The sequence below is a fragment of the Pipra filicauda genome, unplaced genomic scaffold, assembly GCF_003945595.2.
Source record: "Pipra filicauda isolate LSUMZ 115617 unplaced genomic scaffold, ASM394559v2 scaffold134_size1991817_pilon, whole genome shotgun sequence".
Taxonomy (NCBI): Eukaryota; Metazoa; Chordata; class Aves; order Passeriformes; family Pipridae; genus Pipra; species Pipra filicauda.
In genome coordinates, this window is record NW_024103818.1 from 528,926 (window position 1) to 550,921 (window position 21,996).

A 21,996-nucleotide genomic window follows, 5' to 3' on the forward strand; every position below is an offset into this window, starting at 1 on the left:
TATGTGAATTTACTTTGTCTCTTCTGTACAAGGGACCACTGTTGCCACATGCCCACCGATGTTGATGAAATGCTGCCACCTACCGCACCACTGCAAGTTCCTACAGCATTCACAGTTCATCTTGGTAACTTCAAGTCCGAAGTGGTGATGTTTTGCTAGAGCATATTATTTAGTCATTGTCACATCCACCACACTGAAGCATTACATGTCTTCAATATGACGGGCAGTCAAGCTAAAACTATTCTTGTAACTCAATAGGGAAAATAAGGGTTTGATTTGGGAAATATCCTTGTTCATATTCCAGATGCAAATTAGACTAGAAAAACAAAACCACATCCTTTCCCTCCCATAAGCACTTCATCATCTGCCTACCTGTAGAGAGGTAATTCTGTCATAGTGAATTGTTGTCATCTCATTCTCTGTCAAAGCATTTCCAGTCTGATCATTGATTTCAAAGCCAGTGTAGAATTTAAGCATATCTAAAAGCTAAGACATTAATATAAATTAGTGGATTAACAATAAGAGACACCCTACTACAAACAAAACCACAATTTAAGAGGACAAACAAAAGCTCCTCAAAGTTCTAGAAGAAATGGACTAAGGGGGTGGTAGCTAAATTTTATACTTGGCTGATGCACAAAATAATTTTGGTTAGGTATCTCATCTGCCAGAGGCTCACTAAGTCACTGAACCCAATTTATGGCTTGCTGCTACCAAATGGGAGAAGTCTTGCTCCCTCCTGCCCCCTCTGATGGCAGCTCTGAAATTCATCCTACCTCTCAATGAGATTATTTAACTTGGAAGAATAAAATTATTCAGATGTGCTGCTGGTTTTTTGTTTCATCAACACTGACCCTCAATGAAAATGAACAACTGCCAGAGATGGGGGATAGCAAGCAGCAGGAAAAGCAGCTCACATGAAGGAAAGGCAAGAGATCTTCAGATCCTGCCATTAAAAAAAATATACTAGCTATGACTGAGTAAACTGAAGGACAGTAGTGAAAAACAGCTGCACTACAGAACAGCCTGAAGTCAAAATCAAGAACACAGGAATGCACTAGAGACAACTTCTGCTATGTGTGCAGTTAAGCATGCCAGAAGCTCCACTGCTTTTTACATTGTACTTTTAAGAACTTTTCAAGAACAGAACCAAAAATATTACTCTGCTCTTGTGAGACCCCAGCTGGAGTACTGCATCCAACTCTGGGGCCTCCAACACAAGAAAAATGTGTTGCAACAAGTTGCAACACGTCCGGAGGACTTGGCTACAGGGCTGGAGGACCTCTCCTAGGACAACAGGCTGAGACAGTTGGGGCTGTTCAGCCTGAAGAAGAGAAGGCTCTGGAGAGACCTTATACAAGCCTTTATAGTACCTAAAGGGGGCTACAAGGCAGCTGGAGAGGGACTTTTCACAGGGCACGTAGTGATAGAACAAGGGGGAATGGACTTAAGCTGAAGGAGGGCAGGTTTAGATCAGATACCAGGAAGAAATTTTTTACGGTGAGGGTGGTGAGGCACTGGAACAGCTTGCCCACAGAGGCTGTGGTTGCCCCATCCCTGGAGGTGTTCAAGACCAGGTTGGATAGGGCTCTGAGTAACCTGGTCTAGCGGAAAGTGTCCCTGACCATGGCGAGGTATAGGAAATGAATCATCTTTAAGGTTCCTTCCAACCCAAATTGTTCTATGAAATGTAACAGCAGTCACACACTTAGGTAACTGTAAGAAAGAACTACTGTCTGATTTAAATAAATGTGTAGTTTGCATCCAGGAGAAAAGCCTATCTTCAACAAATAAATATAAAACAAAACAATTGTGGCATTCAGAAACACAGTGAATGAAAAAGTCATTTTCAACAACTTTGTATCTCACCTGGCAGAAGAGGTGACCCTCTTTCTCTCTTTTAGCAAGACTAGACAGGTAACAGTGAACAACAAGATGGGAGTCATCCAACACTGTATTGAACCAGCGCCGTGTGGGAAGCAAAGCCTGCGGTAAACAACCTCACGTTAATACAAGCAACTCTTCAAAAGGTAAGAAATCCTGGCTTTTCAGAAATTTTCCATTTCAAGAAAGCATATTACGATATATTGTTGCAGTTATTCGCATATCCAATACCCTAACAGAGGTTCTCTTTTTAAAGTAGAATTTATGTATGCCAAGACACTGGTTTTATGTAGGTAAGCAGCTAAGAACACAGCTTTTTATGTGACTGTGAGCATGGCATAAACTTGCTATTAGTGAGAATTCATCCTGCCAGTAAAAAAAGAAATTAAATACAGCAATTATTCTACTACTAAGTGTCTATATAATGGCTGTGTGCTACAAAAGATATGTCAAACTGCTTCAACATCAAGTGTTTGTTCTCTATACTAATTTCATTAACTTTTAGCTTATCTTTCTAAAACTGCAAACTGTTTCTTCCAAATACGATATGGTATCTCCTATTCTTTGTAAGACTGAAGTTAGACTACCAATTTTTCAAATCTTAAAAAAAAGCAGTGATCATTTCTTCTCAATGTAAATAGCTTAAAAGCTGCTGTATGTAGCAACTGTTGATCAGCATACAATAATACACCACAACTTTCTACGGACTGAATTCAGAAAGCCAAAAAGCATCAAAACGGTGTGTAGAACTAAGATGAAGAAAATAAAAGAATCTGTAGTAGTAAATGTTGATTACTCTGCACAATAATTACAAAAAACAAACTCAGAAAACCATAATAACTCTCCATGGAATCATTACTTTCAAATTATCAAATCACCAAGTTTTGATGGCAGTGCATATATTGTACTATGAAACAGTACTATACTAAAAAAGGCTTCAACGTCAGTAAATGAGCCCATTAACACAGTACATGTTACAAAGGCAGAAAGACTTAGATTTACAGCTAATTTCACATTTACTTGTTCCAGTCAATTAAACAGACTTCATAACCTGTCTGAATTCTAACCTTTCTGTAATACCTAGTAAGAACCAACATTAAATGTACTGCCTCTTAAGCATTCTGGCTAACTGACAGACTTTAGTTTACCTTCAAATACATATTTTCTCTGTAAGAGTATATTATATACATATTATATACATAAAACAACAAGTTTTAATTTAAATTATTCATTCTATTGCAACTACAAGCACAAATTACTTAAGTGATTTAACAGAGGACAGTTGGACAAAAGTTAGACAAGATCAAACCACTTTAAAGTTCTCTGTGATTACTGTTTCAGAAAAGTCTCTTTTATTTCAGCATGCCTTCTAAAGTTGAAGTTATTCTAAATAAGTATCTACTCATGTGAGGAACTGCAAATGAATGCCTTTTATTTTTAATACTGGTTCTGTGATGCTTAAAATTGTCTCACTCAGTACCGGCTGAAAAATTTCACAAAACTTTGCTTTGCCCCTTATTACCCCTTAACAAAGCTCAGTCACCAGATCTGATTCATGATTACTTCTAAATCATGAATTCTAGTCAACACAGAAATAGTTTGCATTTCAGAACTACTGCTGCTTTCTGGGATTTAACCCTATAAGACAAAAGATACTTTAACTGACCTGTTATGCATTGGGAAGAACAATTCTGAGTTATTCCTAGCAGATTAAAGTATCACACACTTTAATCAATTGCCAGAATTATTACCACTACTCCAATTAACAAAGTCCTCTTCACTGAGCACTTTAGCATCCTACTTTTGTCTAATAATTCATCTGGCTTATAAATATTACTGGTCAGTTCCCAATGTAGATGCACTGCTATAACCTCCTATTTACAGATGGAAAACCACTATTAAGGAACCATATGCACAGCTGTGACATAACCACTTGCTATTGGGAATAAGGCTGTAATAATGACTTTATGCATTAAAGGCCTAGAAAAGTACACCCGGAAACAGGCTGAAACAATTTAATAACTCACCTCAAGGTCTAGCATGAGTTCAATAAACCTTTCACAATAATGAACTTTGTCCATAGAAATAGGACCTAGATAGTAGAAAAAAAAATTTTAAAACTGATCCACACCACGATATAGTTACACTTGAACTATTCTTCACAAATGTAATAAATGCTACAAATACAAGAGTATTAACTTTTTAATCTTGTTAAAAGCTAACTAATACATTCTTCTCTTTCTGAAACAATCCTTTCTTATATCCAAAATTCTTCTGGTTAGCAATGAAAGAGAGGAATAGAACCAGAGTTTCAGGAGTGATTTTATCAACTTTGAGAAAACCTCATATGTGACATGCAAAAATGCTTTCTTCCACAGGATATCAACGGCCCATTAAGCTTGTTGAGAACTTTTAGGGCCCAGTACTCAAAAATTTAAAATCTGCAATCAAGGTGTGTGCAAAAGGCCTTGACCATCTTCAAAGGAACTCAGTGGTGACTACTAAGGGGCCTTCAGAATCATATTAAAATACATTAGTCTGCTCTAATGACTACCTAATTCCTAAAGTCTCCAAAGAACTGTTAAAGTAAATCTTCCTAAAACAGATCTTGCATAATTAGAAAAACAGAGGGGATAAGTATCCTTTCTGAAGAAGCCACAACACACAAAATTTTCCCTTACAGCTCAGTACGAGTTGAAGTTTGCCAAGAGTTTAACAGCAAAAGCAGAACTCTGGGAAGTGATTTCATCCAAACTGTGCTGTGTTTAGAGTATAATAATCCTGTTTTCTTAAAAGGCTAACACCTTCCTGTACAAACACTTTTCCTTTCTAAATCAGGTAAGCATATAATTTTGCTTGTCACAATGACTTATAAATCAACTGCAGTCAAGTCTTACAGAATTTCACTTCACTTAGGCTTTTGTTCTTACTGTAAATCAACAGTACTAACAGAACAGAGACTTATAATATGCATTTATATCACCTATTTAAAAAGGCACCTAAGTATGTATGAAATGCTTTAATGCTCTGAGCATACAATAAGGAATATCAGTTCCCAGAAACACTGTTTTTACTAGGTCCATACTGAACAGAAGGAGGCTGAAAGAAGCTTTCTGCTGTTAAATTTTTAAAATATATACAAATTTGAATATAATTTTTATACGAAATCCATGCAGACAGGCATATATTTCACTAAAACTCCATATGAATAAGGTCTCCAACCTCAGGTTGATATCCTAAGGACTTCAGCAACAGAAAAGAACTTAACACAGATTACCAGACAACAAAGTAACATAAGAACCACAGTTACCTGAGATAGGTATTGTCTTTAGCACAGAAATGAATTTCTGAATGAGCTGTGAAAGAAATCTTCTCTCCCGATATGCTCTAAAATCAGACATATGACGAAAGAATTAATACTCTTATGTGTAGACTAGAAGTACATTGTAGCTTTAACTAATACAAAGTTAGCTGCTTCAAAATTTACACAATGGTAGCGGGTTGCTCTGAAACACACCTAAACTGTTTAGATGGTAACTTTTCTCTCTGCACTCAGGCACACAGAATAGCAGTCTACATTTTTAGGTACAGAACTGATTAACAACCCATGCTTCTTAATGAATCAAAGAGGAGTTTGTCACCACCTACACCTTACCATATTGCAACACAAAACCATTGGAACATTTAATTTTGCTGAGATACACACAGATTTATTCAAATATTTGCATAAGCTATATGCTTAAAAGAGAAACATTTGCTAAAGGTCATGGAAAAAACCTAATAACTATATGAATATTCTTTTATACTTTCATCCAATAGCTCTAAGATTTGATATCATAAATTCACTAATCAAATAAAATATAAAGTTTGTAACAATATTTTGCATAAAGACTACTAAAAAAAAGAGACCACATATGATCAATCCTTCTTTGCCATATTCACACATTTTTTAAAAAACTTTTTTTATTGAAACAATTTATTTTAGCTAAAACACAATGAAAGTAATAAGGGCTTTGGATTTAACACAAAAAAAATGTTTCTGTAACATACTGCATTCTTGCTTCTTCATCCATTTTTGCATCATTTTTCTTAATTAGATTCCAGAATTTTCTTAGTTTTGGTGTCTTTTTCAGTTCATGTTCCAGTCGCTTCTGAAACATTAAAATGTTATTCAGTCACCAAGAATCCTTGTTTTCACAAGAGATAAAAATACAATCCAGTCTTTTCATTAAAAAAAGAAAGAAATACATACCAAACTGAAATAAACAGTTGGCTCAGACTATTCTCAATAAGTATCATTGTAAAACGAATGTAATACTGCTACAGAAAGTCTAGTTATGGCTAGATGTCAGCTCCATTGCCTAATCCCTGTGACCTCATGGCCTTGTCTACAAACTATAAAGAAGCTATAAGCAAAAAGGCTTAGTTTTAATAAAAATTACATAATAATTATTATTACGTGGAAATTAGTAACAAACAAGAAAGAATTTTACAAAGACACAAAAATGTAATTCCATAGCAATGCTGTAAATATTAGAATTCCTTAACAGTATTCCATAAGAATTCACTTTATAAGACTTGGATAATCCCTAGAAGATTGCTCTGTCAGTTTACAGTGTTATGCTTACAGGTTGTAGAGCCATCCACATCGGTAAGGAAATGAGCTGCTGCACTTGACCTCTGATCAAGTCCACTTCCTGTTAGAAAGTTACAGACAAAAAATGCTTTTTTAAAATTCTTATGTTTTCTGATGTGCCTGTCTTACAAAATAAATCCATGTACATTACCATCTAACAAAAGTATGTTGTTCTCTTAGACTTTCCAGGGAGTCTGTCAGTTCTCAATATTTCAGCAGAGGCCCCATCTGTGTACGTATTTTTAGCACAGAAGCCGTTGAGAACTGATGTTCCCTCTTCACCCAATTTTTATTCTTGAACTCAGTTTTCCCACTGTGCTTTCTCTACTTGTTTTTATTCTATACTTTCTCCCCTAAAGCCCTTAATTTAACAAGTTTCTCTCACTTCATCTACACTTTTCCCATTATCTGAAATAAATAATTCTCTCTGTCAGTTCAAATGTGCTCTCCCCAGCTCTGCCTGTGATCTGCATCCACAAAGTTTTCCTTCTTTCCTAAACCACTGAAAAACTTCCATTAACATCTTCATGGACAAATACTCCATTCTCAGCATTCTGACACTTTAAACTTCACCGCTCTTCACTTAAAACACTACTGCGACTATTCTGTTCTGCCTTTCACAAATAAGGACAGCTTGCAAGAGCAGTGTGCTTTTACAAGCACTTTTTCACTGGCCTCCCTGTCATGTTATATGAGAAACGTGCTCTACAAGAAGGATTCCATAGTCACTATCAAACTATTGAAAATGGAGATGCATTGTACCATGGATACTACAGAAAAATATTACCTCAATGAACTATACACATAAAGTTCAAGATGCTTACTGGCTCCCACAACCATTCCTAATTCCAAAATCAAATAATTCACTTTCTAAATTTTTTTGTCTGTGAGAATTTTGTTCTTATTTGTGCAGACGTCGATTTTGAATAATACATCCCATGTGCAATGTAAGTAAAGAAAAAGTCCAGTAGCAAGAGTGGTTATAGAGCACTGCTTCATATCACAGATAATTGTAAATTATTCTCCCTGCTTGCTATTTAGGATCTTCAACGCTTTTTTAACTACAGATTGAGAACACAAATTGGTCCAATACTTTCTTAAAACTAACTTGGGAGAAGTGCAGACAGAAATATTATCTAAGTCTGGTTTCAAAAGTGGAAAACACAGTCTTTCTCAATAGCTAATGGAAATAATTTTTGTGCAATCTCCCAGCCAAAACAGAAAGAGCAAATAGTAAGTCATCTGCTTTTAAGTGTAAAGTAACTTTACAAATATAAATACGTCATTTTTTAAGCACCATTTTTAATACCAAAATTTATATTCAATTGTGCCTCTAAATTGTCCAAGTGCCAATGCTTCAATTTCAAGTCTCTTCTATGACCTTGTGTAGGAGAAAAGCAAACATGATGAGAGAGATAAAGTAAAAGTCAAAACAACAGGTAAGAGCTCCCCAGTAATGTCTTTTCATTAAATGGGAATTTTGTTTCATCTGCCTCGTAAGAAGAAATTGCTCAAACTGCCATTAACACAGAACAGCATAAACACACTGGAAGTATTACAGTTACTTTTAACGTACCAAACTATTGAAGCAGTGATCAAGGAAAAGCAGCAGGACTGTCTGTTCATGCAGAGAGTACTCACTCTCATTTTCAACCAGCGATGCTTCCAGTATGCGTTTGAAAAAGAAAGGAAAGTGTTCCGGCTTTTTTTTGAATGTCTGGGAATAGAAGAGGAAGTTGATTTTGAGTCAGACTGATACAAATAATTTCAATCTTTTCACATAATATAGCTTAAGTTCCCTAAATCCATTTAAATCTATAAAAGAAAGGATTAATTTTCCTCTTTTCATTTATTCTGACTGGGCAGCACAAGCAAAACAGACCAATGATATCCTCCTGACACGGGATCCTCACGGTACACCTTCTGCATAGTCTCGTACAGGTGATGCACAGGACAAACTGAACAAGAAGCACAGGTGGAGTGGATTGTGTTGTGGGAATGTTCAATTGGTGACTGCACAAAAATATTGTAAAATGTCCCAGGTTAGAAGACAATCAGTAGACTTTGGCTAAAACCATGGCAGTTCTAAGTGATCTGCAAAAAGTGAGCAGGTAAAAACCACTAGAGATTTATTTAATGGAAATTCCAGCCACCTACCTCAGAAGAAAAAGGTAAACTAAATAATCATCAAGACAAAATGGTTTCTTTACAAGGGCAGTCATGTACCAAATAACAAATTTAACTCATCTGCTTGAAAGGTAACACACACCTGTCACTTTGTATCTAGGACATATGCCAGAACAAAAAAAGACAGACATCATATGAGCCAGTTAGTAATCCTTCATGCTTTACCAGCACTGAAGTAATGGCACTAGTACCGAAGTAAACGTGCTTCTGAAATAACGCTTGCATAGAATGTCTAACTAGGCTCACATTGTTGAGATGTTTGCGAGAAATGGACTGTTCGTAGAAACACAAACGTTTCTAAACATATTATTAAAAAAAAAAAAAATCAAACAAAAACCAAACAAACACCAAAACCCAACAAAAAACTAACCAAGCAGTCTACACAAGAGCAGAATAAGAGATCATTTTAGTATAAAGTAAAAAAGCTAGAAAATCGTATTCACAGGTTTTAAGCACAACATTACTGAAGAATATATTTCAGTGGTGCCTGCTTATATCCACAGATTAAAAAAATCTTTTTTTTTTTTCTTTCAATATCAGGGCAAGAACTTCTCTGTAAATACCCAACTTTAGTTAAGTGCCAAAAAAGCAAATGCTGGTGATTATTCTGCTATGAGATGCCATACATTAAGGACTTGTGCACTGGGAGGGATCAAGTAATTTTTCATCTGTCCAGTCCTTTCTCCAAAAAGAACTTACAGTTTAAAACAGCATATGAGATGCTCCAGCTGAGGCACCATTCCCTTTTAACACTACAAGCTCTGCCACCTTCTGTCATTACAAGTGAGCACACTGCAAAAGCTGCAACTTGCAGATCAAAGTCAATTCCAGCTGTAATTGAAATCAGTTACCTCCCACGCAGGGACATTCTCTCTGAACTTCTCATTCACCATACAGCAGATTGACATTAAATATGCCTTACTGGACACCTCTGGAGAATAATTCATCCATAGGTAATTTTCAAGGTACTGACTGTGAAGAGACAAAGAGTATTTCATTAGTTACTGCCACCCACATAATCTGTCACTCATTTAAAAGAGCAGTTATCCACAACGGTTTTTTTTCCTCTTTAAAGTCATCTTCATAGTTTGTTGAGTAGTTCCTCAAGTTACCTCTCATTTAGGTCACTGAAGCAAAACTTGTTAAGACTCAGTAAAAGCCACAAGAGACAGGTGAGTTTTTCATCAGGAAGACACATTCATTGTAACAAGTAGCCACAGCTCCATACAAAGTCATAACATGAATTCAGGTTGATTTTCCCAAAGAAAATTTCTGAGCATAAGATGCAAAGAACAACTACAGTATAATAGTATTTGTATTACTAAATAAAAAAAAAAAATCTTGTGGATAAAGACAGAAGAGCTTAACAGACAAACAGGGGGCAGGGAGGGCAAAGAGAGAGAACATGACAGGAAAAATGGTAGTAGATGGGGCTATAGACCAGAAAGTACTGAAGTTATGTTAGGGGCTGATAACATTAAGAATGTTCACAGAAAGGATAAGAACTTCTAACTCCATGTAACTGCTGACATACAAATTCCAGAAGTCATGCTACCAGCATGCCATTGTATGCCATTTGTTATGTCAAGCCCCAAACCATAATTTACATTTTCTCTTCTGCAACTTTTCTAATTAAGAAGCAGGAAACAGAGGGAGGTTTATCCTACTTTGGTAGTTAGTGACTCTACTTATATATTTCAGCCTTTTGAAACAAAGAATCTACCTCAACTAAAAAACATCTCATTGTATTTGTTCTTAAGATTTGATAAAAGAGCCAAAGAGAACATTAAACATTGTGTTTTTAGACATACTCTATAAATTCTTCCAGGTAAGTCTGAAGTAGTTGTAAACTACTGTTTAAACAGATTTCCATTTCTTTTCAAGTGAAGAAAATGTTAGTGATGCTGCAGCACAATTCACTTTTACCCTCATAGTAAGAGACTTAATCCAAAAACTTCCTCTGACTTCAATGAGTTCTGATTTAAGGCTAAATGACACATTCCAAATTACGGACCTAAGTTTTTCACTTATTTCACTCATACTCCCTTCCTCGATGGTTCACTTACACTAGAAATTGAGAATCATGAACGAAGATACTCTGATATGTTACTTAAATTTATGAATTATTTCCCCTTTAAATTAAGCTCTCCTTACTTAATTTTCCTCAGTATACAATTCAAGGCCTTATGAAGTAGGAACAAGTGAGCATACTACCTTCAAACTGATTTACTGCCCTGCATTTGCTTCTCGTCTTTACAGGTTCCTATGAAAAAACCACTCAAAGTTTCACTGCCATTAGCTTACCTGAATTCAAGAAGCATTATTTTTCTAATCGCAAACCTAAAAAGGAAAAAGTAATCAATTAACACAGGAACACACACATCTTAGCTGCACGGAAAATGGCTATATTTTTCCTTATTTCATTATATAAGGAAGCTTGTAGAAACACCCAGGAATTACTTCTGCCATGCTGTTTCCATGCAATAGCAACCACTCAAATGCAGAAGCAACTGCTGTGGAAGCTAAAGCTCATGCAGATTCATTAAACAATTAAATTCACATTTAAAAAAATTCATGCAGGTCTTTTAAATATGAAGACACCACTTCCAATAGCATTGAAAATACAAATTGCTAGAAGCTGAGAGTGTCTTCTGGAAAACAACAATTATATATTTAATCAGTTCATAATGGTATTTCTTCTTAGTGACTAGAAACTGAAGCTTGCTCTGATCGCATATGACAATTCTTAGATTACTTTCAGAGAGGAATAATAAGAGAATTATTTCCAGAGCTCAAACTTCCCCTGAAAGCTCCAGCTACAGTTACAACTCTTTCCTGTACACACAGTTGTAGAATTTAGTTTATCCTGGATTCTTTGTCTCCCCCATCTAACAGTACAACTAGAAATTAGACTTGCCCTTTATAAACCTGGTAACAGCAACCAGGAAAAGAGTAGAAAGCTAGAGGCAGCACACTCCTCAATGTTGGTTTTTTTTTTCTTTGCATTCCTTAGTGATAAAAGCATGGATCAACCTTCTATAACCATCACAACAAAACCAACATGAAACACAACAGACTACCAGTAAAGGAACTGAATAATAGGATGTCCAACCATCACATTTAAGAATTATGAATTTAGGAAATTTCTTTTTACCACATTCAGACTTTGAAATACCATAACAATTAAGTTACTTAAACACCCTTGAGTAATTTTCATCTCCTTTCAACATGTAGATGAGTTTTATAATATTCTATGAAACATTAGAAACCACTTCAATACAGATAATGTTGGAATGGTTGCCAATAAGAGAAAGCAACTGGTGTACTTACTTTGACCTGACAATTTCTTTTGTATATACATCTTCAATGACCTACGGGAAAGAATATTTAAGAGAATTTTATATACTGAATAAAGTGACTAAAAATGCATTAAGACACCTTACTCTAAATTAGTTACTCTCTGCTTACAGCTACTAAAATACTTTTATCAAACTTTTCCAACAAGAATGAAAGAATCTGCACTATCAGTTGCAATAGGCACACTTCGATGTCATATGACACAGAGAAGCAGTTCAGCTGCTTATGTACATCCTAGTTCTAACAATCACAGACAAATTTTATCACAAATACTACAAAGAGACTAGGCAAACATCCACAAGGAAAAGAAACCTAACACTTAGGTTACTCTGCACTACACAAAACCAAACACATTGTGCCAAATTTTAAACATTCAAAGTGCACATATCCACCAGAACAGCACTGAAGTTCTGATCGAAGCTTTCCAAAGAGAGCTTTTATAAAGTACACAGTTCAGCAATACCTGCGTCTTTCATCCTTTCATTTCTACAAGTAGTACCCTCTCAAGCATCTTTTAGCTTCAAAGGAGATGCTCAAAAATCTGTTGCCCCCCTAAGTTCTTGGCCAAAATAAACTGAACAAATAGCATGTAAAAGAACTGCACTGCTATAGCACACCTTTCTAACAGCGTCTACATTTATAAACTGCAAATACATAAAAAATTAGTGTCTTAAGCAACTGTTGACCTTCCAAGCAGTCTCCTATACTTTTATATAAAATAAAGACCATTGGACATTGACACATCAGAAAAAGGTTGATCCTCATTCTTTTACACCCCAACAAAGTTCCAGTAGAAGTAATTACCTTTAAATCAAAAGACAATGTTTTCTTCACATGTGGAGCCCAGTATTTATTTGCTAACTGCATGAGAAAAAATAAAGGTTAAATATATACATTTTCAGTTGTAATGATACAATATCTCTACAACACATTTCATCCCCAAACTTTATTTCACTAATATCTTACTTAATTTCAGCTTACAGTAACCACAGGTAACAAAATTATATTTTTTAACAGCAGTGTTTTTCAACAATTTAAGATTTTATGCCTAAACCTTTTCCAAGAGAGGTGTAATTCTCTGGAAAAAATTCAGATGCACAGACTGCTATGTAATAAACAACTTTTACTCGTAAGCTACTTCTAACAAAACCCTCAAAAATACAACATGATTTTTCAGGGACTGTGAATCCCAGGTTTCAAATGATTATGCTTCCATTGAGGAACCTAACAAGTAACTAGAGACTATATATAAAAGTCTAATACTTTAATGCTATTTAATGCTTCAACAAGACTCCTGAGCTATGGTAACAAGAGCTTCCTATCCAACTTTATTCAACCTCCTTTATGCTCTGGAAGACGAAGGAAATCAAATTTCCAGAGGGAAAGAAATTAATAATAATAATTAAAAAAAAAAAAAAAACAGACTTGTAGAAAACCACTTAAAACGTTCAGCAACAAGAAATTCTCAGCAACTTTTCACGTGTTAAAACATGTCTTTTAGTAGTGCATGATGGATGTAGTGCTGCTTTGTAAATCTCCCTAGTCTGGAAGCGCTGGGGGGAAATAACCTCTCATACGTAACACAGTTACATCTCTCATCACTCACGACAGAATAAAACCCTTTCCCCAACACCCACGGCCTAGGAAGGCTATTTAAACAGCGCGGCGCCGTCGCGGCGGGAATGGCCCTTCCATGCCCGGCCCCCGCCGCGGGAGGGGCGGCCCGGCGGCCCTACCTGTGTCACGTACTCCGCGTTGATCTGCGACACCGTGGGCGCCACGATCTTCTTCGGCGCCGCCGAGGACGCCGCCGTCGCCGCCATGGGGACGCCCCTGAAGCCGCCTAGCACAGGCCACCGTCCCGGGCACTCCCAGCCCGGCCCAGGCCGAGGGAGGGATCTCCGGCCGGGAGCAGCGGAGTCGGGAGCGCTTCCGGGGCCACGAGCGCTAGAGCGGCCGGGGGGCGGGCGGGCGGGCGGCGGCGCCACCTGCTGCTCCTGCGCTGGCACTGCTGCCCCTTCCCTGACGGTGGCGCCTGCGGGAGATCAGGAGCTTCTAAATGCAGAAAGGCTGTGGGAAAAGACGGAATCACAGAATCAACCAGGTTGGAAAAGACCTCTGAGATCCTCGAGTCCAAACTATGACCTAACCCCACCTCGTCAAACAGATCATGGCACTAAGTGCCACATCCAGTCTCTTCTTAAATACCTCCAAGGAAGGTGACTCCACCACCTCCCTGGGCAGCCCATTCCAATGCCCAGTGACTCTCTCTGTAAAGAACTGCTTCCTAATGTCTAACCCAAACCTCCCGTGGCGCAGTAAAGACTGTGCCCTCTTGCTTGTTGCCTGGGAGAAGAGACCGACTCCCACCTGGCTACAACCTGCTTTCAGGTAGTTGTAAAGAGCAATAAGGTCTCCCCTGAGCCCCCTTCTCTCCAGGCTAAACAGCCCCAGCTCCCTCAGCCTCTCCTCATAGGCCTTGTGCCCCAGTCCCTTCACCAGCTCATTGCCCTTCTTTGGACACTCTCCAGCACCTCAATATCCTTCCTGAACTGAGGGCCCAGAACTGGACACAGCACTCCAGGGGTGGCGTCACCAGCACTGAGTACAGGGGAAGAATCACTTCCCTGGTCCTGCTGGCCACACTGTTCCTGATCCAGGCCAGGATGCCATTGGCCTTCTTGGCCACCTGGGCACACTGCTGGCTCATGTTCAGCCTGCTGTCAATCAGTACCCTCATGTTCCTTTCTGCCTGGCTGCTCTCCAGCCACTCTGTCCCCAGCCTGTAGCATTGCAGGGGGTTGTTGTGGCCAAAGTGCAGGACCCACCACCTGGTCTTGTTGAACCTCATACTGTTAAGAGGGAGGCAGTCAACACGCCAGATTGCTGCCACACTCATCATTCCAACGCTCAGTAAATTCACTTAGGGGGGCTCCTTCTGTTCTGTGTATGACTTAGGGCACAGGTTTCTGTCCATCCTAATGCGGGAAAAACACACTAACATCAAACAACTGCCACTGAGACCTGAGCATGGCTGTGCACCCTGTCCGATCCATGTGCCCATGTGGAGGAAAGGCAAAGGTACAAGGGAAAAATTGCACGGTCACGGAAGTCAGAAGTTTGATAATGCTTTAGAATGGCTTGCAGTAACTCATTCTATTTGGTAAACAGATTAATTAAGGAGGAAATTAACAGACTCCCTAGGGAGGTGATGGTGCTTTGTTTCTGGGCTCATTATCCAACACCTGCCACTCAAGTACTTTAAACTTCCAGGCAGATCCTATTGAAGTCTGTTTGAATATGACCTCCTTTGTTTTGCTATCAAAGTAATCTCCATTTCATTTCTTCAAGCAGAAGTTAAACTAAATATTCTTTTTGAAGCTGAATTAGAATGTACAATGGGAATGGGAAAAGTAAGGACAGTACATTGAATAGGATCAGACAATTGCTGCATTCAAATAAACAGGCCTACCACATGCCTTTACTTTAGAAGACCCTGAAAATTTACATTTTCTGCATGAAAACTAGTAAAACCAAAAAGTTACAAAAGTATCAGTAAAAAATTCTATAAATAACAAGGATTGAACATGGTCTTGTCTAGTCACTGAAACCTTCAGAAATCTGTATTTGATGAAAAATACGTAAATGTAAAGCACTTAAAATACATTTGAACCAATGTACCCCACCTTACACTTAAATGTTGATATTAAAAACCCAGTGCATTAAGATGCTTCAGCTTAAATTAAACAGCTTAGAGATTGTAGCTTGTGACTGACTTAGGCTAATCAAAATCTATGCAAATACAACTACACCTTTTGGTGTCTGCCCTTTCTCCATCACCTAGTACAACTGCTAGCACTTGCATCCATGGACAGGTGTAGAAAATACAAGTAAAATTCACCTGAGCTGGCTGGTTGAGCCGTATTAGCATGTTGCTGCATCTTAGCTGATAATACTGCCTACAGTGTCCTCCCCAAGTTGCCTTCCACACTTTGGTTGCTGTATATTTGCCTGCCTCAGAAGTCAACATACATAGCTTATATTTGCATGTATCAGAAAAATTTGTCAGTTTGGCAAACAAAAGAAAAGAGACTACTCTTTGCTATCCATAAGTAAACTACAGGGATAAATGACAGGAAAGGAAGGAACTACCGAAGGACAAAGAAATGTCCTATAAATATTACCTATAAATATGGGCTGAAAATAGGAAAGCTTCTGCAATTGGCTTTCAGGTAGGAGCCTTGTGTTTAAGATGGACAATCGGGAGAGGCAAATGCATTTTGGACTTGGTAAATTTTCTAGAACAGCCTTGCAAGGCTAACCTAAACCTTCTGGCTTTTGCCTATGATAGATCATCAGGCATGTGTCAAAACCTGCAAATTTCCATATTTTATCAAAGCTATGAAAGCTCAAGAACAAATCCACATTTACCTATCTTTTGGTACTTGGGTGTCCCTGTGAGGAGATCAGTTTTCTTAAACTTCACTACAGTCAATCCAGTCAATGTGGCAACAGAGGTCGTTCCAGAGCACAGATCAGAACTAATTTAAGTGCTCTCATTTGCTGAAGGAGCTTCTGATATCAGAAACTAATATCACATGCCTAATGGTAGGTAATATGATTACATGCCTAAGTGACAATATCAAATAAAGTGATAAAGATCCCCTCCCTATAAATAATGCATTAAATTTTTCTCTATAAGGCGTATTGTTTAGTTAGAGACTGCTGGGACAGTAGGACTACAAATGAATAGCAAAAGTATAAATCAGTGGTTTGGAAAAATACATCACTTTCAAGCCTCAAGAGCAGGGCAACCTTTAAAGAGTTGTGGTTAGACCAGGTATAACGACACCCAGTGTTGTACCTATGTCCCCATCTGTGACTCTGACCCCAGCTCACAACTGTCTATTAAGACTGGTCTCTTGAATGCCTATGCTCAGTTTACCCCCCTGAGTGGAGGCACATCTGAGACTTTCCACCCCAAACTCCTTTGTAGTTGAGGAAAAATAATACCCCGTACCCTGTCATCCCCACAGCCTTCTCTGAAGTTCTCCCTCTTTCTGTACTCACTGACTTAACATGTCAAGAAAATAAAATATTCCTTTAAAAAATCTGTTAATTCATTCATGAAGACATGTATTATTTAAAAGTCACACATTTGAGTAGATAGTTTTCAAGACTATTATTAATTTCTAGGCTGCATACCGAGTCCTGGTCAATTTATATTCTATGCTGCTTTCTTGCTTAATTAGCTCTTCCTGTTTTGGATGCTTGCCCTTCTATATTATTGTAGCTAAGAAAGATACGCTTTTCTCTCTCTCTTTGCAAACTGTGTAAGCCAAGGTCATCAGTAAGCTGCCCATTGCTTTTATCTCAATGATACTCTCCTGAACACAGTTTTAGTAGGTCAGAAAGTACCTAGTGATAATCAGCAGGAGTTGATTCTATGTTCTGTCTTGTCTACCTTTTAGATTATTTTAGGTTCTACCGAGTCACAGAAATTATTAATTTCTACCAATGAAAACTCCAAACAATTAATCGATAAGGATTTCCAATATTAATTGATTCCAATATTAATTGATTTTTTTTTTGTTATTGTTTTAGGGTTGTCAGTGAGACATGATCAGTGAAACTAGATTCAGGAGGGCCATACTTCTAATATAAATGCCATTTCACTTTTTACTTTTCTCTTTCACACAGAGGTTTACCCCTCAGCTTCTTAGACATAAATAAACCCTGCACTGAAATGCAGACTCAGTACGGATACCATCTTGCACCTATGTACATTTTGCTGTAAAAGTTTCATTCCAAAGCAGGTGACAAATACCAGCACTGCAGTCAGTGTGCCAAATGGAATTACCTTACCCAGTCCAGTCACCAGATTCCTTGAAAATTATGAACCACTATCTTGTCTGATGGACAACTGACTTGTTCTCCTCCAAGCAAGCACTGTGTTAGGGACAGATGATTCCCCATGTGCCTCAGCCTGGTCACTGCAGCACAGCAGCTACTCCCGGCTCTTTGATCTGGTGCATGGGCTGGCTATCACAACTCTACTGCCACCTGTCCTGGTGGCCAGTGGAGCAGAAATGACAGAGGTTCCCCCGACATAAGGTGGAATTGAAGATATTGAAACCTCCTTTCCAGGGTGGAGTCTGTTCCATTATAGCTAACACCACTCTGGTGAACAGAAAAGCAGCTCACTGACAGCATTGTTGTACCGCTCCACGCTCTGCCATCCGTGGGTTGTTTTCTTGCTGGTTCATCTGTACAATTTCAAGCTAGGCCTAAAGCTCCCATGCAGGATCAAGCCTGTTGAGGCTTTCTGTGAAGCGATGCTCTCAAGCTTAGGAGAACGTATCACTTTAAAATCAGCTTTTATCTTAGCTTGTTGACTTTTACACATAAACACGAGGTTTTTCAAGAGGCATCCCTCTGAAAAGCTCTGAAACAGAAATCTCCACACATGAGAATTACAGGTCTTATCATGTATATATTCAAACTTGCACATACAGGTTTTCTTCTAACCAAAGGAGGAAAGTGACTATGAATATGCAACATTTTGAAACATTCCTTGCAATGTTATGTAAGTTTTTGAAAGGGATGAGGGGATGAATGGCATAGAAACGGAATATTATGTACATTAAGCAAAAAAGATCTGAAATCTCCTGTCTCTTACCTGTTGATATTGTAGAAGAAATATATTGATTTAAACCTGCTTTCAGGTAAATAAAATTTGGAACAGCTTCTCAAAAAAGATCAGAGCAATCCTTCAACATGTAAAAAGCTCAGGCACAATGACAAGGGCTTATTCCTTTGATTATAGCTTATCCTTCATATCAGTTAATATTTATAGAAACTAAATGTTCAGCCTGTTCTCTATAGCTTTAATTCAATCATGTAATGTTCCTTTAACTATTTTATTTATGTATATTCTTCTAGTCCAAGGCTTTTGTCACCGTGTTCATCTCACTAAATATGTGTACTTCCACTCAGTAAATATGGGTACTTTCAAAAATTATGCCTCAGTTTAGCAACAGATGCTTCTTAAAATATTTAGAATTTTAAAGTGTAAAGAAGCCATCAGTAGCATTCTGATTTGTGTATAAATATTTATTTAGCACACATTCTGGCCAATGTACTGCCCTTGATTTTTGTGCAAAACTTACAGTAACTTCAATGGATATTCTGAGCTCATGACTAGAGAAAAATATGGTTAATTCAGCAACCCAGATGCTTTGATATCCCAGAATAGCAGCAGTGTGTCTAGTGAAGGGAATGCTGAAATAGGAGACTTTGTGTCATTCTGAGCTTTCTGTTGCTGGGCTCAAGTCAGAGCAGACTCTGGGCTATTCTAATTCTTTTCAGAGAATTTTAGCTAGGTTCCTACCAACTGAGGCAGAACCACAGTTAGAAGTTAAGAGACCAATGGCCAGAAAAGGTCTAGAAATATTTGCTAGAAATCCTATGAGAGGCTTTTATGTGATAAAGTTTCTATGTGGAAAAAAATTAATATGAAATAAATCTGTTTGATGGAGGAACATGGTGCCTTCATCACTGAAATGAGATTATAAGGCAAATAACTTCCTTTCTGCTAGTGCTGGCATGAGAAGTGTTATAGAAATTTGGGTCTATTTGCAGCATCATTGTAAAGGTAGATCCTTGATCACATATCTTTCCTCACAATAAAGAAAAAAAAAAACAGATTGCAGACAAAACTGAAGTGTATCTAATATGCAGCATAAAATTAATCGGAGGCAGAGCAATTCTAAGATGCTGAGAGCTAGCTCCAGTCTCCTAAAGCTTTCATCCTTGCTTTTCTCCATATTTTCTAGGTTTTTGGTAGACATTGCCATTAGCATGTCAGGATTTTAAGAGAGGATAAAATGGCAATAAAACAGAATACCTACTGAAGACAGCAAAGTCACAACGGTGTAATACTGAAAAATAATTTAATGACTTTTAATAATTCCTCTGACTGAAAAAAACCCTTCTACTATGATATAAACTACAATAATACACAACAAATCATTTTAGCTTATTGGCAAATGGACATTTTTCCTCCACTAATTGCACTAGCAGCAGACATGCTATTCAACGCCTGAGGGAATTCTTACAAAGATATTCTCACTACCCAAGTACCTGCTATTATTAAGACCCAGAGTCTAAATATGAGATAAAGTGCACTACGGCAAATAAGGTTGCCAAGATACTAATCCAAGGTTGCTCTCAGTGTCATGAAAAAATCCTAACATGTTTTGATCTTAAAAATTATCCTCAAATTGCCTGGTGCATTTGAGGTGTCTAGATGGCTTAGCAGATTTCTACTTAATTTACTAGGCCTATATTGTCACTAACAGGAATCTCTCTGATGTATTTTCAGGATCATCTGAGAATCAAAATAAAGTGGAAACTGAGGAAATCATCTGCTTTTCGGTAGCTCAGCCAGCTCCTTTTGCAAAGACATACTTAAGGATTAAAATTTATACCCTAAAAAAATGCACAAATAAAATAATGCAAATTTGTATGCCAGAAAGATAATGTTTTCCTTTATGTCAATAGAATACGAGTGCAGTGCATTAGCAGTACAAATGGAAGACACCATGCTTAGGAACAGTTTTTACTTTTTCATATAGCAGTGGCCACGTAATTCTCTGTTTCCCTTCCTTCACTTTGCCAGCAAGGGACATTCAAGTGCCATGGGCAAAGCTGGACAGTCACCATATCCATATGCTCTTACTACCCTACACACCCAGATCACTTTCAGTGGAGAATGACAGGCCACTGTCTACATCATCACCGGTCAGCTTCTTGCATCTTCATGCACTCACATCCTCAGGCACTATTTTGCATGCCAAGGCAGCACACGTGCAACAACCACCTCCACGACCCTTGGACTAGAAGTCACATATGGGATTTCACAGATCCATACAGTTCAGCACCAGGGACACTGGAAGGATTCCAGTGATGAGGAAACATTTCAGCAACATATCCAAATCACGTCAGATGCATAACAGAATCAAGTCACACATTAGGATATCCTGGAAGCAGACAGGAACTGGAATGGCAGAGAACAGAAGTAAACAGCATTCAGAGACCTGTGATAACTCAGGACACATATAATGACACTTTTATGTTAGAACAATAGTTTCTGAACAGGGATATGATCACTTATGAGTGATTTTGTTGGCATAAGACTGATTTCTCCTTCACTTGCACGGACTTTGAATATTCACCTTTTTAACAGATGCTAAAAAAATGCTGTTTAAAAGCTGCTTGACAGAACTAGTCATTACATGAAAAAGTACAAAAGTACAGTTAATTTGCTTAACCTGGATAAAGTACCTTACATGAGAGCATAGTCACTTTTGTAATTTCAATTTTCCTTATGATAACTGCCTCTCAGACACATCTCATCCACAGCCATCAGACCATAAAACTAGGCTATTAAGTTAAAACTTGCACTTTAAAAATCCACAAAACCTTGCACTAGAAATATGAACCGTGACCACTTTAGTTATTTAGGAGATCTAGGCATTTTCAACATTATTACAAGGGGCCATTAGACAGGCTGAATCCATAGTCTTTATTGATTTAAGAGTCATTCAACTGTACTTAGAAAAGTGTTACTCAAATGAGCTACTATTGCAAGATTATGACTTTTAGAGTTTTACATTTACACTAGAAGGCAGCCAGGAAAACTAAACATTAGATCCAGCCTAAGGTCTCATTAACTTCAATTAAGTTTCTTTTGTGTCTATCTTCAATTTGCCTCACTAACTTTTCTTGTTGGCTCTGGGTGAAATAGAGCAGATCACAGCCAAAGGAGAAACCCAGCACTCAATGAGAAGCAGCTACAAAAATGATTAAACAGTTTTTCTGTGGTTTATCATTGTTTTTTTTTCCTTTTTGAATTTTCTGTAGACATATAT

The 21,996-nt window shown here is 37.8% G+C and overlaps 1 protein-coding gene across 2 annotated transcripts in view; it reads right to left on the reverse strand.

Moving 5' to 3' along the window:
* Positions 1-21,996, reverse strand: part of AQR (aquarius intron-binding spliceosomal factor) — a 67,189-nt gene that overhangs the window by 35,748 nt on the left and 9,445 nt on the right. Inside the window, exons 2-13 of one of the 2 annotated variants that reach the window (XM_039378309.1) lie at positions 13,801-14,134; positions 12,869-12,925; positions 12,038-12,078; positions 11,012-11,047; positions 9,559-9,679; positions 8,097-8,237; positions 6,513-6,581; positions 5,935-6,035; positions 5,195-5,271; positions 3,912-3,976; positions 1,870-1,986; positions 373-486 (exon numbers count right to left, since the gene is read on the reverse strand). In XM_039378309.1, coding sequence (XP_039234243.1) covers positions 373-486; positions 1,870-1,986; positions 3,912-3,976; positions 5,195-5,271; positions 5,935-6,035; positions 6,513-6,581; positions 8,097-8,237; positions 9,559-9,679; positions 11,012-11,047; positions 12,038-12,078; positions 12,869-12,925; positions 13,801-13,887 — 1,026 coding nt within the window. In that variant the 5' untranslated portion in view covers positions 13,888-14,134. Of the gene's footprint in view, positions 1-372; positions 487-1,869; positions 1,987-3,911; positions 3,977-5,194; positions 5,272-5,934; positions 6,036-6,512; positions 6,582-8,096; positions 8,238-9,558; positions 9,680-11,011; positions 11,048-12,037; positions 12,079-12,868; positions 12,926-13,800; positions 14,181-21,996 lie in introns of those variants that run through there. The other variant, XM_027736469.2, reaches the window with a different exon arrangement.